The sequence below is a fragment of the Ammospiza nelsoni genome, chromosome 6, assembly GCF_027579445.1.
Source record: "Ammospiza nelsoni isolate bAmmNel1 chromosome 6, bAmmNel1.pri, whole genome shotgun sequence".
Lineage (NCBI taxonomy): Eukaryota > Metazoa > Chordata > Aves > Passeriformes > Passerellidae > Ammospiza > Ammospiza nelsoni.
This window is the reverse complement of record NC_080638.1, coordinates 5,817,021-5,835,036: the sequence shown is the minus strand read 5'-3', so window position 1 is coordinate 5,835,036 and position 18,016 is coordinate 5,817,021. Positions and strand designations below refer to the sequence as shown.

Genomic DNA, 18,016 nt, shown 5'->3' with positions numbered 1-18,016 from the left:
TTACCCCTAAGCTTTGAATTTTGCAGTAATTTAGCATTGCACACAGTCATGGACACGTCAAATTATTTAGGATCCCTTACTGAACCCTACAGGCACAGGTTCCCATTTTTCTGTGCCATTTTGTGCTGGGAAGGTACCACACCAATCTGATCAAGTCTTTCTACCAAAGCTACCAGACTCCACAAACTGCAGAAAAACAGCTGTTCCCAAACCTCACTACTAGTTCAGGAAATTCTTCCTGGAAGACTCTATATTAGTTGTACCACTACAAAAAAATTGCATTATTCGGCACTGAAACTGTAATAAGTTTTTATGGATCAGTTACGTTTAACTTGTGACTATGTTTAACTTTTCAATATATTGAAGTCAGCAGATCAAGGCTAGGGAAAAAAGTAAATCCTTGTGATCCAGAACAGGCTCCAAAATGTTGCCATTCTGTTTTGGAAATTATAAAACAAAGATATCATAGTCTGCAAGGATTGAAACAGATGTGTGTCATGGACATATTTTATGAAAAATCTTTTTGCTAAGATTTTTTCTTTTGAGAAGCTGAGAGGCCTCAGAAATGAAATTTAACCAATGATTTTCTGCTGCTGTGGAATGCAAAAGGTGCATTTTTGATTGGTCTTATGTGGTTGTTTTTAATTAATGGCCAATCACAGTCCAGCTGTCTCAGACTCTCTGGTCAGTCACAAGATTTTATCATCATTCTTTTTCTTTTCTTTGCTAACTTTCTGATGTAATCTTTTCTTCTATTTCTTTAGTATAGTTTAAATATGTTATTTTCTTTTAATATAATATATATCATAAAATAATAAATCAGCCTTCTGAAACATGGAGTCAAGATTGTCATCTCTTCCCTCATCCTGAGACCCCTGCGAACACCACCACAGATATGTATTGAACTATTAAAAAAATATTTTCACTCCCATCACATACAGAAGAAAGAAAAACACAGAGGGTTTGTTTCCCTGAAAGTTCAAGGTTTCAGACTTTTTCCCTCATGAGTTTGGATTTAACTCTTCAATATTTGCTTTTAGATTTTTTCTTTTATCATCTAGGATAACCATGAAATAATTATTTCTAATGCTGATGTTCCAATAATTATGTCTAAATAATTTCCAAAACTTCCATTCTATTCTATGGGAGAGGACCATAAAGAAGGTTTGTGAAGAAGGCTGATGACAAACTGTAACTCAGATGCCACCAAATCTTTACATGTAAAAGAGAAAATATGAATGTTTTTAATGCCAGGAGCGATTGTTATGCATGGGCCCATGGAGGGCTGCACTGCAGCACAAACAAATGCCACATTTTGAGGTTCATCTCTGGCATCAGCAACTCTTAATAATGGTCATTCTTTCTTTAAACAGTCCTGGGCATGGAGCTGTTCCTTACCTTCTGAGGCCAACAAAGCATTCATTGGGAGGAAACACTTATTTGTCATTTAATTTTTCCTGAAAGGTATTTCACAACTTCCCTCCACTTTCCAGCAGCACACACACACCAAAGACACCCACAGCACACTGTAAATAGCTGGTCATAAACATCTTTCTCTCTAATTCCAATTCTATTTAGGACAGCAATGGAAAGAAATACATCTATCAACCTGTGTTGTTGAATAGCATTACTGGATTAAATTTTAAATCTTGTCTCTTTATAAACCATCATCACCTTATTATTAATTTACTTAAATAGCAAGTGCCCTAAGCAATCTTGGTTATACAGCTAAGAGGGGGTCAGTCCTGGGGGGAAGACCAAGGAGCTTTACTGATAAAAAGCTCAGCAAGACTCAAGGAATCTTCTGGATTGCCAAAGGAACACTCAAAAAATTCCATCTATAAACATTACCAAACTTATTTCCAGGGTTTGTTTCAGCCTAATGTGCACGTGTCTGTGCCGAGCTAAAGAAAAGGCTTTAAGTGTATTCTTGCGCTGAAAAACCAGGGGATTCTTTCAATTGACAAATCAATTGCAATTCTAAAAAAATCATTTTCCTGAATTGGTCTGAACTATCTTCAGCACAACCTTTGAGATAACATTTCCTTAAAAGCCTAAAAGTCACCATCCCCAGCACTGAAAAGCCTCTTTGAAATAGTTCTACAGGGCACGTCTTAGCAATTTTTAAGGCTTCTCCCAGACATGGATTCAAAACAAGCAAAGGATTCCAAACTGCCCATGAATATTTGACCAATCTCTCCAATTAAATACAGCAAACAAAGTCTTAAGAGACAGGACAGCATTTCTCTGGCACTCTTTAGTTCTACAGACTAATGAGTGACCCTAAATCAAAGTGAATATACATAGAGAGTTATCTTTATTTACTGCTTGAAAAGCATGATTCCACATGAGAGTGTGTAATAATAGTAAAATATCAGTAAATGATCACTAGGCCTAAAATGAAAGCATTCACCTCTAAATAAATAAATCTGGTTTTTCTGATAAAGGTCCATTTAGGCCATCATGACTTTGCAGAACATTTTTATTATCCATCTCAACAAAGAGCCTGTTTTTTACCCACCAGAGGAATGCAATTTTGATCTTAAACTCAATAACTTTTAGGGGGTTTTTTATGTGAAACTGAAGGCAAACAAGTTCAATTAAGGTTGCTGACTCAATGCTTATTGAAGGCTTGGACTTCCTTTTGAATATTGAGGCTTTAAATTGCTAACATTTCACTCTGCAAGTAGAACCAAACTTAATAAAATGCATCCAAAACCAAAAAAAAGAATTAAAAACTCCATTATTTCCAATAATTATTCAATTTATTAACTGAATTTTACTTTAAAAAGGCTTAAAAATACTTACTTCAGGATGACACAGCCTGTCCCAGCGGGAGGAGCTGTCCAAAACACCTGGATGCGTGTCCTCCTTCTGGGTGTGCTCTCAGTCACAGCCACGGGACAATTGCTCATGAACTGGGTTTCTTCTTCATCTATGATCTAGGCAAATGGAAGGAGAGGAACAGGAAAAAGGTAAGGACTTGCATGGCCAACACCTTCCACCTGTGTTTTGTCAGCTCGTGTTTTCTTTTGGGTGGAATATTTATAATTCTCTCTGCTCAGCTCAGCACTGAATAACTTCAGTGAACTTATGTAGAACACGCATGAATTGAAGACCCAAAGCTCACAAAAAAAAAAAGACAGAAGAATAAGTCAGTTCTGGGTAAAGAGAATTCAGGCCTTTCTGAGCATCACTGCAAACAACCTTTTTTTTTTTTTTGTGGATCTGGACTACTGGAAGTTCCTGTAAATATTAATGAACTGAAAATAATAAAATATTCATCATTTCAGATAATTGAGATTCCATTATTTAGTCCAAACTGCAGCTATTTTTACTTTTTTGACTGATTGATTGATGGTTAACAGAAAAGTTTAAATGGTACAAATCAAAAGCCAGAGAGGCAGATTTGGAACTGCTGTTCCAAGGATTTTACGATTTTACTCCAAGGTGTCATGTCAAAATAGCTTTCTCACTGCATATGTGTTTCATGGATGGTACTTTAAGCCTTCTGTTTATCAGATCTCAAACACATTTCATCAGAAACTGTTAAGTTTTATCTGGAAACAGGCAATGCTCTGATATTGCAAAATTTCTCTTCAAAATCCTCAGTGGTCCTGTTTCATTTGATGAAGCCACAATTCACACAACACTGGGTCAGCATTCAGGAAATGAATTCCAAACCTTACCATTTTGAGAAAAAAAAAAAAAAAAAAAAAAAGCTGTATTTATCAATTTATTGCAAGATTCAGCTCTGAAGAGGCTTTTTCAGAATCCTGGTTGTAACAACACACAAAATCATACTCTTTTACCAATTAAACTATAAAAAAGAATCAAATCTTCTGGCAGCAAACATAAGATTAAGTAAGTGTTTTGACTAAAAAACAAACAAAAAAAACCCCAACTCCTTTGCATTCTAAAAAAGAATAAAAGAGAGGCAATATCTTTAATTGGGCCAGATCTGCTTTAGTGAGTGGGCACCCTCCCTATCTCACCCAAGGATGTTGCCAACATTCCCAAACATTTTTAGCTAAGCCAATAAACACTTTGTATTTCCGTGGCAGAATGAAGTCGTGCTGGCCCAGAGGAGTGCTGAGAAAGTCTCTTTAGCTGGTCAATAGGGCAGTGGCTAATGAGTTTTAAATTTAGAGCCATTAACACGCCTTGAGTTTTTTAACGCTTCGTAGAATCTGTGTAAGCAAACACAATGTGCACATTTGCTGGGTTTTAATTAACAGGAAACAGTGGGAAGTGTGAGATCCAGTGGTGGCTTAAGCTGACTGCAGAGTTTCTACTTCTGCTGGATACTACTTAATGTGTGTAAGTTGAGCACCAAGAAATCCCTGACCAACAATTCAGTTTCAGCCACCAACTGTAATTATTCCATCTGCCTTATTCCTGCATCAGTGAAATAAGGAATAAAACTGCCTGCTCATCCCTCAGAAAGGTTGTCTCAATTATTCCACGACCATATCAATTGACCTTTTATCCCTATCTCACAGCAATCCATTCACAATCAAAACCCAATTTTGGTGGCAGCTCTGAGGGAAGAATGAGTGATTTTCTACCATCTCATACACAATGAAACACTATTGCACGTTGTACAAAAGCATGGTAATTCCCACTGAAAAGGCTCTTAGGAGGTCATCAGAATGTTCTTTAAAAGGACAGCTTTTCTAAAATATGGAAATATTACAAATTACACTGGCTCCCTTGCCAGATACAAAGTCGTGGATAAAAACTTTAGGAATGTGTTAAATCTAGGTCAAGATTATGTAATTACACGTAAGTATGAAGAGGATTGATCAGATACAAGCTATTCCACAATGACCAATGAAACTCGCTCCCAATTCAGCTGAGCTCTTACCTGGCACAGGTTCCACCAATGAATGTTTCTTGAGAAGCCCAACTGCAATGAATTGGTGCTCTCCAAGTATAAAACCACTATTTTCACTTAACAAGACCTAAAGATCATTCCTTCAGCAGTCATCATTCTAGACCTACCTGTTGTTATCAGATTTCTAGAGCCCCATACCTTCTGGGTGGTTTTCTCACACACAGCTCTTCACAGCAGTGTTGGTCCTGCTTCTTCATCAGGGCTCCTCCAAGGCTCTCCCTGACCAGCCAACCCACCCCCTTTTATCCCAGTTATCTTCACTAGCCACAGCTGCTGCACAATTAAGGGCATCACAGCTGCAGCCCATCTAGAACAACTAGGACTGGGGCAAGGCCACTTATACAATACATAGATTTTACTGAGACTCATAGGCCTCTTACACAATATGTAGATTTTATTATGGCTCAAAGGCCACCTATACAATACATACTAAGACTCAATGGCCACCTATATTTCCCCCTTTTCTTTTAACAATCGTACAAGTACAATACATATAACCCACCATGACTCAAAGGCCATGTACCTTCACAGCTCCTTGACTCAAAGGCCCTATTTCTCACAGCTCCTGGCTGTCACAGCTCCTTGACTCAAAGTCCATGTTTCTTCACAGCTCTTGGCTGTCTTCACCTCCACAGCTCTCAGCTGTGCTATCTTCCACAGCTCTCAGGCTGCATATCTCCATCACATCAGGGTCACCACTTGTTGTTGTCATATTTCTAGAGCCCCATACCTTCTGGGTGGTTTTCTCACACACAGCTCTTCACAGCAGTGTTGGTCCTACTTCTTCATCAGGGCTCCTCCAAGGCTCTCCCTGACCAGCCAACCCACCCCCTTTTATCCCAGTTATCTTCATTAGCCACAGCTGCTGCCCAATTAAGGAGATCACAGCTGTAACCCATCTAGAACAACTAGGACTGGGGCAAGGCCACTTATACAATACATAGATTTTACTGAGACTCATAGGCCACTTACACAATACATGGATTTTACTAGGACTCATAGGCCACCTATACAATACATGCTAAGATTCAATGGCCACCTATACCTACCCATGTGCATTTGCATGTTAAATAAATTCTTATTCCAGTTGAATCCATCCTGCTTTTTCCCCAACAATGAATGGAATCACAAGGAACCCCAAAACCAAATCCAGCAACCAAAGGAATGAGTTGTGAGTAGTTATTAAAAGACAAATTTATGAGTTGCCTGCAAAAGCAGAAGCTGAAATACGTGCTTGGATTTTAGATAGCCATTACACTGAAGCACATCCTTGTTCTAGTTGCAGCAAATGAACACAGAAATGGTTTTTGCACTTCTACTGCAGATCTAATTCCTTCAAATTAGCAAGTAAAGAGTTTTCTCAAGTATTTCTATAATAAACTAATTAGAAAGTTCTGTTTGCCTTTTAGAACACGATCCTGGAAGAACAGGAAGTGGCTGAGCCCCAAGGCTACATCATGATTTCCTGCATCACTAACCGTCAAAGCAGAAGGCTTATGCAATGAGTGTCCACTGGAAAACACTGAGCTGAAAATCATAAGGTCTTCCAAAAAGCATTCCTTTGAAGAAAAACTGGACAAAAGCTTTCTCTGATGTTGACAGAATGAAGTACAGAACTCCTAAATTAGTTGGAAAGGCTCAAATGCAAGATGATTTGAGATGATTAAATAAAGTCATTTTACCATATATAATAAACACAAGAATTTTTCAAATTCTAGGATTTCATATAAACTATCTCAAATCTATTTGTTAAAAAGATGTGGGAGGGTTCTTTCTGTGTCCATGGAGGTTCAATTATTTATAAAAAGTTTCTCAGGAGAGATAAGAAGGGAATCCTGATTTATACTCCAGGATTACAAATGACATGATATTTTAGGGCAGTGGATGATATTATTACACTCCCATGAAGGAGAAAAGCAATAGTATCCTGGCCAACTTTGGAGGAAAAAAGAGACATGTAATACAATCCTGATTTTTTTTCTGGAATCAAGTCAGACCACATAGGCGTGAAGGAAAGATTTGGCAGGGAAAAGGCACGCAGATTAAAATGTAGCATTTGCAAAATTACAGCTTCTAAACCCCAGGTTATCTCTAATGGGAAGCCTTACATTTTCTAGAATGGGCCAGCAAATTACCCACAGGTTGGACAACAATCCTAAACCCAAAAAATAGACACTTGGCCAAAGAATCTGAACCCTCAGAGGGAGGGATCTCTATGTGATTTATCCTTTTGAATCTACAAATGCAGTAACATTAGATTTTAATATTCTAGTAGTTGGGTTTTGGTGTGGTGGTTTTTTGTTTTTGTGTGTTCTGGTGGATTTTTTTTTGTAGTTTTTTTTTTTTCCTCCATGATGATTGTGGACCAATTTGGATCAATTGGACATATTTACTCCTTCAGGAAAACTAGCATAAATCCCAAACAAGATTTTTGGAGTTAACTGGGATTCAAATGAGTGTCACAACAGGGAGAATTTGGCTGAACTTGGGTACATCTACAAACATAAAAGTAAGGCTATTACAAGGGAAAATTTACCAGCTCCAGGCATTCTTTGCTTATTACAAAAACTGATGGGGTTGAGGACAAGTTTTGGGTGTTCCTGAAAAGCAGGAGGGGATAACGGCTTAGTTGTTAACAGAAAAAGGAACAGTTGGTTTTCTGAGAATTGGAACATTTCATGCTGACTGACAAAGCTTGCTGTTTCTGGTTTCTTTAAACTGTTAATCAAATAAACCAGGCAGTCATACTCCTTATCCTGAAATTTATATCAGTATTGGAAAAAAATAAAAAAGTTAAAAAATAAACCCTCTACTGGCTTGTGTCCACTTCCTTAGCTGGAATCACTGGCTAGCACCTTCAGCACCATTCCTTGTTCTGTGGACACATCATCACTTTCCACTCTCTGAAACAGCTGCACTCTACTGGAACAATAGAATTACTGGAAAGGAAAAAAAAAATATAAAAGGACACAGTTAAAAGTTCACAAGATAAGCATCTTTGTGGGCAGATTTCTTCCTTGGAAGAGCTAATATGAATGTTGCAAAACTGTCTTCTCCTTGAGGAAACTTTCCAATTATAAAAAAGAACATTGGGTCTATGTAACAGCAATAATATTTGGCCTTTAGGGATTAATCTAGAACAGATCTTATTAGACAGAACATAAAATTAACGATGTACAAAGTCAGTTTAAAAACCCTGCCTCAAAGATATGCTTCACATAACCACATTCTCTAACTAGAGGACACAGCATTTGTCTCAGAGTCTGTGCTCAGAACCAGAAGAATCACAACTGGGATGTTTTATGCACTGTCAGTACCCAGTCTTTGTGCAGATCATGGTTCAAGGTTGTACAGAACCCCTGAGCCCGGCTGGGCTCTCTGGCCATCCTTAGCAATGCACCACAAGGCTGAGGCTGGCTTTAATATCCTTATATTAAATTATGTAATATATATTCATATGCATGTATATAAATACAAATATATTAAAAATATACTAATAAAAATGTAATGTAATGTAATATAATATATATTATAATATATAAAATAAAAATAATTATAATATATATAATTAAAAATATATATTTTTAAAAAGTAATATAATGTAATATAAGGTAATATAAGGTAATATAGTGTAATATAGTGTAATGTAATACAATATTATACAATATTATACCATAATATACTATAATCTACCATAATATACTATACTATAATATAAAATATAATATACTATAATATACTATACTATTATATTATATACTATAATATAATATACTATACTATAATATAAAATATAATATACTATACTATTATATACTACGATATTATAATATAATATATACTATTATATACTATTATATACTAAACTATTATATACTATACTATACTAATTATGTTATGTTATGTTAAGATTATGCTATGTTATGTTAATAAAAATATATCATATTAATTATTAGGGCTAGGATTTGATAAGGGTTGGGATTTGGCTCTGATAAGGGTTAGGGTTACTCTGAAGCACTGAGAAAAGTGCAGATTTATTGAAGAAAGGCAGTGCTAAAATACACCTGTAGATTGTCTCTGCGTTCTGATAACTTCTAGCCCAAACTCTATGTAGATCTCACACAAAGTTGCAATCAGAAATCAAATTTAGTTCTGTAATCATTACCTGAGGAAAAATATTTTTGCTATCAAGAATCTGCTGTGTTTTGCTCTGCAGTCCAAACAAACCTGAGGTCTTTTATTCCTGCAGGGCTGCTCCAGGGTCTGTTTCGAGGTGTAACTCAAACAAAATGAGAAATAAAGCAGTGCAGGGTGACAGGAGCCTGAAGTGCAGTGAAGATGCAGCACTACACAACACCAAACAGCTTCTCCTGCCCCAGCCTGGCTATGGGAAGCTTAACAAAAACAGCTATCTCTTCTTCCCTTAATATGCATGAAGAGAGTAAAGAGATTATGTGTATTGCCAGAAACATGGTGACAGTAGCTTGACAGGATTTAGTAAATGTAAAATGTCATACTGCATATTTTTCTTGCTTCAGAACCACTCGTAGTTAACTTAGAGCTCTAACGTGCTGAATTATAAAGCTTGCACTGAAGACTTATGCTTGTAAAGTTAAAATGGCCAATTAAGGTGATGCTGACAGTAAAACTCAAGAGATGAATGAGCACAGACTGTTGTGAGCTGAGGCAGTTTTCATCTAACCAGTCACTAAGAGGAGGATGAAGGTCCAGAGTTTCATCTTTGTTTTCCATGAAGTTTCCTCCTTGATTACAACACTAACATCGCTGTGAGAGCAGTTTAGTAAATTGACTTTATCACACTGCATGACTGGGAGAGGGGTTGGTAGATAACCCAGTTTTGCCCAGATAACATTATTTTTATCATCTCTAACAGAGAAACTCTACCAGGCACAGAAAGCTGTCATTGTTCTCATAGCTACAAATTACATTGGGTTCTTTCAGTAATTTTCTTTAAGTAGTTGCTTCGACTAAGGAAAATTCTTTCATTTCACATTTAAAAAGCAATTTGCAAACTCTGATTTCCAGCAGGGGAAGGACAAAAACTTTTACAAATTCTACCATCTTTTGAAATCCCTTCAAATGTCCCAGCTTCTTAGCACATCCAGTGCTCTCCAGCAACGCTGGCCAGAAACTGGGAATTATTTTGAACACTGGACTTGCTTTCCACACCTTGGCACAAAAAGGCCCAAAGTGGCTCTTGCCAAAGAGAGTTCCCTGGCACGAGCATCAGAGCATACAAATTACTCCCAGCACCAGGAAATTGTGCAAAGGAACTCTGTGTGACGTTTTGTACAAAAGCAGCGAGTCACTCTGTGCCTTGCATGGCAAATGGCTTAACTTCATTCCCACTGCCTACTGCCCACTCCACACAACACATTTGGAGTATTTGAAATTGTGTGTGTGGATTCTGGGAAAGATTGAACATTTTAGTTCAAAGAAACTGGACTTTTGGCCCACTTTGGTGTACAATTTAATAAAGGTAGACCTAAACCTAGAGTAAATTTACTGAGGTTTAGGTCAGACTCTGTGCTGACCAATTCAAACACATTCATTTGTGGGTTACAGGTTTTTTTCATTATATTCGGACAATAGCTAAAGAAATTGATTTGCTTTTCTATGAAATGAGAGGGAGTTTTATGGTCTAAGCATAGTTTAAATTAGGAAGCATGAAACAGCAGATGAAAAAAGAGTAAATTTTATGATTGCAAAACGAAAATGAAGACATTTTACTACCAAAACTCTGCTCCAAGATTTAGGAAGGAGAGCTGTCCCACTGCAGCCTTAAAACAGATTCACAACCACTGAGGATGATGGGGGACACCGAGGAAGTCTGTGCAGTGATGACCCTTAGCAGGGGAACAGGGTCAGCATCAGTCAGAGCAGTCCTCTGGCCAGCCCAAAGCAGCAGCTATGGAGAATTAAATCCAATATTAAAAAAAAAAAAAATTAAAAATGGAGCACAGACACTTAGAGCTCTCACAGATTTCTTATTTTTGTCTTCCATGTAATGGAGAGATCAGAGTGCCAACAGTCCTTCCAAGATGAGAAAACTAACACGCATTTCAGATGGGAGTATAATCACAATAAACCTCAACAAAGATCCATGCAGGCTTCTCTGTGTGGAATACTTCCACAGAGATATTATTTATGCTCAGTGTTCCGTTGTCAAACTATTTCAGTGTGAACATTATTTATTTGGCAAAAAACCAGCCACCACTCCAATCTGGTAAAAAATAGCTTTTGATAGATGATGTCTCCAGTGCTTTAGCCTGGGAGAAACATTGCTTGCTGAAGGGGGTACTGTATAGAAATCAACAATTTTTAGATAAAAATCACTTGAAAGAAGTAAAAGTTTACGGATTTTGTATATTTCTTACTCAATTCTGTACAGTTAGGACGTTTCACTCAAGTCCATAATGCACACATTTTTCTAGCAAGTGAGAAAACTGCTGTTAATTCCTAAATGTATTTCCCACCACCATATCCAGATACATGTAATGCAATCAGCTACCTCACATTAAAGACAGCCTTCTAATCTGATTTTTTAGACTGATAAAAAAGCTTTGGGAAGTTGTTTAAAGAACAAAATGCTTTTGCAGCCTCATAAAAGAAAGTGATATAAAGGAAGGCAATGTGCACACAAGCCTGGACTGGAAGTGAGATGTGACTGGGATTGCTGAGCAATCCATTCCAGAGCAGCCTGAGATCCTTTTTCCAAACCAATATATCAAATGCCCTGTGATAACTTACTTATGATGCCTAACAGCTTGTCACACCTCCAGTTGTTCTCAGGCTCCATAAACAGGAGTTCTTTGGGAAGAGAATAAACCTGAGATTCCAGACCGTCAGCCTCTTCCGTGATGTGCCAATTGCTCAAATTAAAGGGAAAAGCAGCTTAGAGAGTCAACTAGAATTTGAGCCAGGGAAATCCATGGAAGACACAAAGTTAGAGTGGCCCCCTGTGTACCAAGCCTTTGTCCTGCTTTCGTGGAAAGAACAGCCAAATTCTATCAAAGATCTCCCAGCTCGGCGCATTGATGCTCACAGAACCCAGGAAGCAGAACAGAAACAAATCTGGCAGAGCTGCTGCAGTTTGAGGACTACATCTTCTACACCAGAGCACTTTTTCAGTGTCTCCAGGGATTGGGCAAGATACATTTAAAAGGAAATTTAAATAGTGCAAAAAAACCCAAAAATAGGACCCTTTGTTTGTGAACACTTTGTGTATATTTTCATTTGGCTGCATAGTGGGATCACAAGACAAAACTTATTTAGTTATTTCTCTTGTTTATCCTGCAAAAAGCTGAGACATTCTGTTCGGAAAATGTGTTTGAAACATGCTTTATGCATTGCTAGAGTTTGGTTTAAGTGCATGTGCGCTGGTTCAAGAAAACACAGAAGGCCAGGGATTTGTGAACAAACACCTTCCATCTCACAAGCAGAATCTGCAATGCTGGTCTCAGAGCACACCCAAAAATATTAAGAATTCCTTCTAGCATTGGCTTGCTAGTCCAGGACTGCAACAGCATCAGTTCTAGGAGTGCTAACACAGAACTTTTTAAATTTTTCAATCAAAAAACAAATCACAGAACTCCTTTTTGAACTTATTTCTGATCACCCTTGTTTGAAAAGGGACAAAACAGGGCTCTGAGCTGGCCTTCTGTGTTGCCTTCAACCCGGGCATATGCATTTAAACCAAACTCTAGCAATGCGTAAAGCACATTTCAAGCACATTTTCCAAATCCACATGGTGAAGAATTCATTCAGATTCTTTCAATATCAGCAGACACCAAAGATTTATAAATATGGACCTAAATCAACTTCCAGGTCTTATGCTAAGCGTGCAATTTAAGGCCATTAAAAAGTTTGATGCAGAGTGCTCAGTATCTGGCTCAACTGAATCCAGGATAAAGAAGAATTACGTTTATGGACATGTGTGTGGAAAGCTGAAGGACTCCCTAATTGCTGTGAGCAAAACTCAGCATTTTAATTTTTACTAAATGCAAATTGAAACCTTGTCAGCCCATTCTTAATTCATCAAAACAATGTGCAACTTTTCATACCAGTACCCCAGGATTTTACTCAATTTCTGCAGCAGCTCTTGTTAACTGCCTGAGCCCACGTGTCTTTGCCTCTGTCAATGCACAGAATTTTTTGCACAAAAATGCCATTTATGAATGCTTGAAGGAAAGTGCCTCCACTGTGACTAATAAATATTTCATACTTACTAATTATATTCATACTAATATTTCATACTTACTAATGTAAGGACCTCCAGTCACCATTCAAGGCCAGTCAATAACATATTTTAAATTCAGTGGTCCAGAACTTCTGTTCACCCTGAAAATAAGCTTCAAGCACTCAAACAATTAAGAAATTTAAGTAAGAAAAAAACAAAAATACGCTCTCACGTTTATAACACAACAATACTTGAGAGGAGGCATGATCCAACCCTAAATCCACCATTCTTATTATCAGTTCTAGAAAGCCTGGCTAAGGACAGCCAAGAAAACGTGACCTTCCTATCAGAACAAAGCACAGGGGCTGGTGAGAGTCATTAGTGACTAATTACTGCAGCACAGCAGCTTCAGAAAGTTGGTGTTAAATGATACTGATGAGGTGTCTCTGCCATTTGAAATTAATTACACTCTTATCTTTTGATAAGATTATCTTTCTTGTATTGTTGGATGTTACCAACATCTCTAGCCCCATAATGAGTGATGTGGGTGCCAGAGAAATATTTGCTGTGGACTCACACAAGACATGGACCTTATCATCTGCTCACACTGGCACTTCTTATTTACATTTCTGTGGCAAGGAAACCCAGGCTTGTTGTCAATTCAATTTAAAACTCAGGAACTGCCATTTTTATTTCAGGAACAAAATCCCAGATAAGAACGCATTTGCAACGCCAAAGAAAAGGGAATATTAAATTTGAGGAGGCACATAAAAGATCTGATAAGGAAGAAATATTATACTGGCTGGTCAAACATATAAAACTTGAGCACTGGAGGCACCTTTCTGTGTGTCAGGTGCTCCCTTCCCTGCAGAGGGATGATAAGGGGCTGCTTTCCTCCCCAACCATTCTCTCTGTACCATTTGTCAGAGCACTAATTGCCAGCCAAAGGAGCCTTTTCTGATTATGACTTTGTGGAGTAAAAAGTGCAACATGGGCTAGAGGGGTAGAGGAGGCTTCTCTACTAATATAATTAATAATAACATTATTGTAGAGATGGCACTTCTCTGCAATACAGTGAGACAGCGGGCAGCAAAGTACAAAGGAATTGCCTCTTCTTCTCTGAGGAACACCAGAACTGATGAAGGTCATTTGAAATACACAGTAAAATGTGAGTCTGCACATTTTACTGGATCAGCATTTCTCAGTCTCTTAGCTTGTTCAGGCTTTTCATCTAACCTTCATTTTAGGAAATATGACACTACTCAGCATTGTGACTGTGGTGCCAAGAGCAGCTACCTCACTTGGAGCTCCTGGCTTAAGAAGGGATTTAAGGATTACAGAAAACACATATTTTTAATAGCATTATTGTCCTGCTCAGTGCTGGAGCTTTAAAGCATCAGCAGCTCTGGCACATGTGCTGTTCATGCTCCTCCTGAGTGTCTCAGTGCCAAAATACACAAAATATACATCCCCCCCCAGCTCGAGCCCATGCCACACAAATTCTCCCAGCCTTTGGATGACTGCGTACAGAACATAATCTACTTCTGAGAGACTTAATCCACTGCTAAAACCACATTTACAGCAGAAACTCCAGTGATCTGGAACTACAGGCTTCGTGCAGATAAACTTAAGAAGGCATTTGCCTCCTTAAAAAAGCTCTCAAATCTTAAAAAAGCTCTCAAATCTTTTGCTGAACGATTCGCGCCCAGTGCTGGTCAGGGATGCTGCTGGTGCAGGGCAGCTGCAGGAAGTCAGGAGAGGCTTCTGGCAGTCCTGACAGGAGCTGTGAGCACTTGAAAAGCCACCACACTTTTTGTGTGCATGTGAATGTATGCCTGAACACCAGAGTCGAGAGATAATAATCCAGGCTCTGGCTCCTCGTACTTTTGATATGCTGATCAATTTAATGCACAGCTTCTCCAATTCCTGCCTTCCTTCGAGGGCATCACAGATTATATGCTCTACTCACCCTCAAACCTGACACTTTATAAAGTCAAATTTCATGTTACCTTGAGCACCCTTCCAGCAAATTAAACCTGCAGGCTAAGAGTTTGCAAGAAATCAAGAAGTTCAGCTTTCTCCCTTCCAGAATGAGAGGATTCTGATTCAGAAAGACACACTGCATTCACACAACGCAGTTTGGCAAAAAAGAGACTCTTGTGGCCAGAACAGATCTTTCTCAAGAGTGTGGTAAGCTCTCCTCAAATGCTGTCTGAAGTCCAAGCCATTTAAGTGCTGAGAATAAAATAAAAACTCACATTAAAACATGGTTTAGGCACTTTTTGGAGCAGTGTCTTGCACTAAAAGTTCATTATGGGAACCTAACAATGACATGAGCAACAGAAAAGTAACTAAAAGCTTCAGTGGTTGCATGAGCCTGTATGTCAGTGGTTTTGCTTGATTTTGGGGCTTTCTCTGTGTATTTCCAAAGAGGTTTTCTATTGTCTTGAATACAGCAATGTATTTCCCCATGATATATTATTTCCCCCATTTCTGGAGGAAACAATCATGCAAAATGGGATTCTGAAAAAAAATGTAGAATAACAAAGGACTTTGGTAAAGGTTTCTAATAAAATTCTTAAACTCTTTGCAAATTGAACAATTCTAGAAATAGAGCTGTAAAATGAAATGGCAGCATCTCAAATTCTGCTTCTACACAGATCAACACTGCAATAACTGAGCTAATCTCAGGGCCATACACTGAATGAAGTGTTCACTTACTGGTATTTCTGTATTACACATGGGCCATGAATTTTGGCAAGACCTTGGCATAAAACATTTTTTTAAAACCAAATAATAAAATGCAGTGATTTTGTTAAATCTGCTTCTGACATTTTTTACATGTTCTAAATGAATTTCCAAGACAGGCTGCATAAGAGACAGCTGATTACTGAAGCTTCAGAGGAACCTTAAGCATTAGACTGAGTTTTCAGCTCCTGCTGCTTTGGCACATTTTGTTTTGAAATAACAGTTTTCTTTATATGTTTCAATTTTGTGGCTGTGGGTATACTTCCCAATTAAAAAATTGTATCCTCATCTTACCAGACATATGGCAAAAAAAAAAAAAAAAAAAATAGAAAAAACCACAAATGTATATCAATCTCATTTCTGATGATTATGTTTTTACAGATTATAAAGCTGTTCTATTTGAAATTTCATTAGGATGAATAGAAATTCTATATATGTAATTATAGACCAAGAGGGTGGTAAATAAATTTTCTTTTGGGGGTACCTTGCAACTCAGCATGTTCTATGATTCTATTTTAAAAAAATCACAGTGAGAACAATCAATCCACAAGAATGTGGTAGAATCTCCATCTCTGGAAGTTTTCAAGAAGTGGCTGGACAAGGGTCAAAATAACTAAAATAACTTAATCAAGACTCTTTTTCACATGAATGGTTGGATCAGATGCTATTTCAAGGTCCCTTCCAACCTACACTGCTCCATGATTTTATGAAGTAGGCATTCAATGAATTTCTGTTCTCATTTTTTACATGCATTACAAATTGCATCTTTGCAGTTCCTTGCCCTTTTTTCCTGCATGTGATCCGCTAGAGGTAGTTTTTCCAACCTGGAACAAAGCTTCTTTCAGCCACATGAGTTCATTTTCTCTCCGTGCTTCTCTCCAAAACAATTACACAGTGCAGCACCAAATCTGAGCCCAGACAAAACCACCTTCTCAAAGAGATGCAGTGTGGGTGTGTAAGAATAGAAACAGCTGTCCCTTCCTTCTTGACTCCCATGTGAGGATCTGAAGGGTGCAACTGTGAAAGTTTTTATCTGAGAATTGCGCAATGAGGGGCAGGAACAATCTAGCCCATCTACCTAAGCATCTGCAGCACATGAGCATGGAAGAGAGAGAAATAATTCACATCTTCACGGCATTCATGGCAACATTTCATGAATGTTGCCCTGCAGGTCAGCTATAACTCATGAGGAGTCTCAAGCCACCTCTCACTCCTAAAGCTGAATTTTGGTGAAATGTATCTCAGGTGTTAGGGATGATCAATCACACCAGTGTTTTTTCAGAGGCATTTGATAGTTTCAATATTATTCTGAATTACTCTCAATAAATTTCAATGAAAAGTTGCATAAAGCTCAAAGTCAGCACCCTGGATCTGTTCTTTTTCTGTGCTTTTCCATCTTTTGGAGACTAATCATATACATTTTGCACAAGTACTTGAGAAAATAATTCTATAAGGAATGCAACTGTAAAACAAATTGAGCAAAAAGAATAAAAACAAAACCTGGTTCAGAAAGGATAAAACAGCTCCTGTGATGGTCAGACACTCAACCACATCTAAAAGAAAAATTAATTTGCAGGAGATACCAACCTTTGATAAATGACAGCTACTCTCTGGAGTATGAACTAATTAGAGAAGTATTAAAATTAATGATGAGGAATCAGATTTAATAGATGAGATTCTTATGATTTCTTATTTTCACTTAAAAAAAATAAAAACAAAACAACACTTCTATGTTCTACAGAGCACAGTAGGCATTACACCATCCAGTTTAGTGATCCAAAATACATGTAAATGTTGCTGTTTCTGATTCTGTGCCAAGCAACAGGAAGAACTAAAACATAGCATGAATCCAAACACATTTATTTGTTTAAGTGACTAAGCCTGCTCAGAGTGCTAAGAGTGTATTTGGAGGGGTTTCATCACTTTAATCCTGTAGCAGGAAAGATTTGCTTTTCTTTTTGATACATACCAGGACAGTAGCTATTATTACTGGAATTGTTTCTGTGGTTCCTACCTAATATATAAAATTAGACTGTGCTCCCCTGTTTTAAAATCTCTGCATTATATTTCACATTCATGATTGGAAGGTTCCACATTTAACAAACACTTGGTTTTTAAAGCATGGACAATATTTATATGCAAGGAGATGGATGATTATTGAAACATTCCTG

The 18,016-nt window shown here is 37.7% G+C and overlaps 1 protein-coding gene across 1 annotated transcript in view; it reads right to left on the bottom strand.

Annotated features, from left to right (window-relative positions):
* The window catches only part of SPON1 (spondin 1), a 186,314-nt gene that overhangs the window by 148,223 nt on the left and 20,075 nt on the right, over positions 1–18,016 (bottom strand). Inside the window, exon 3 of the mRNA XM_059474194.1 lies at positions 2,809–2,942. Within this exon, the coding sequence (XP_059330177.1) occupies positions 2,809–2,942 (134 nt within the window). The remainder of the gene's footprint in view (positions 1–2,808; positions 2,943–18,016) is intronic.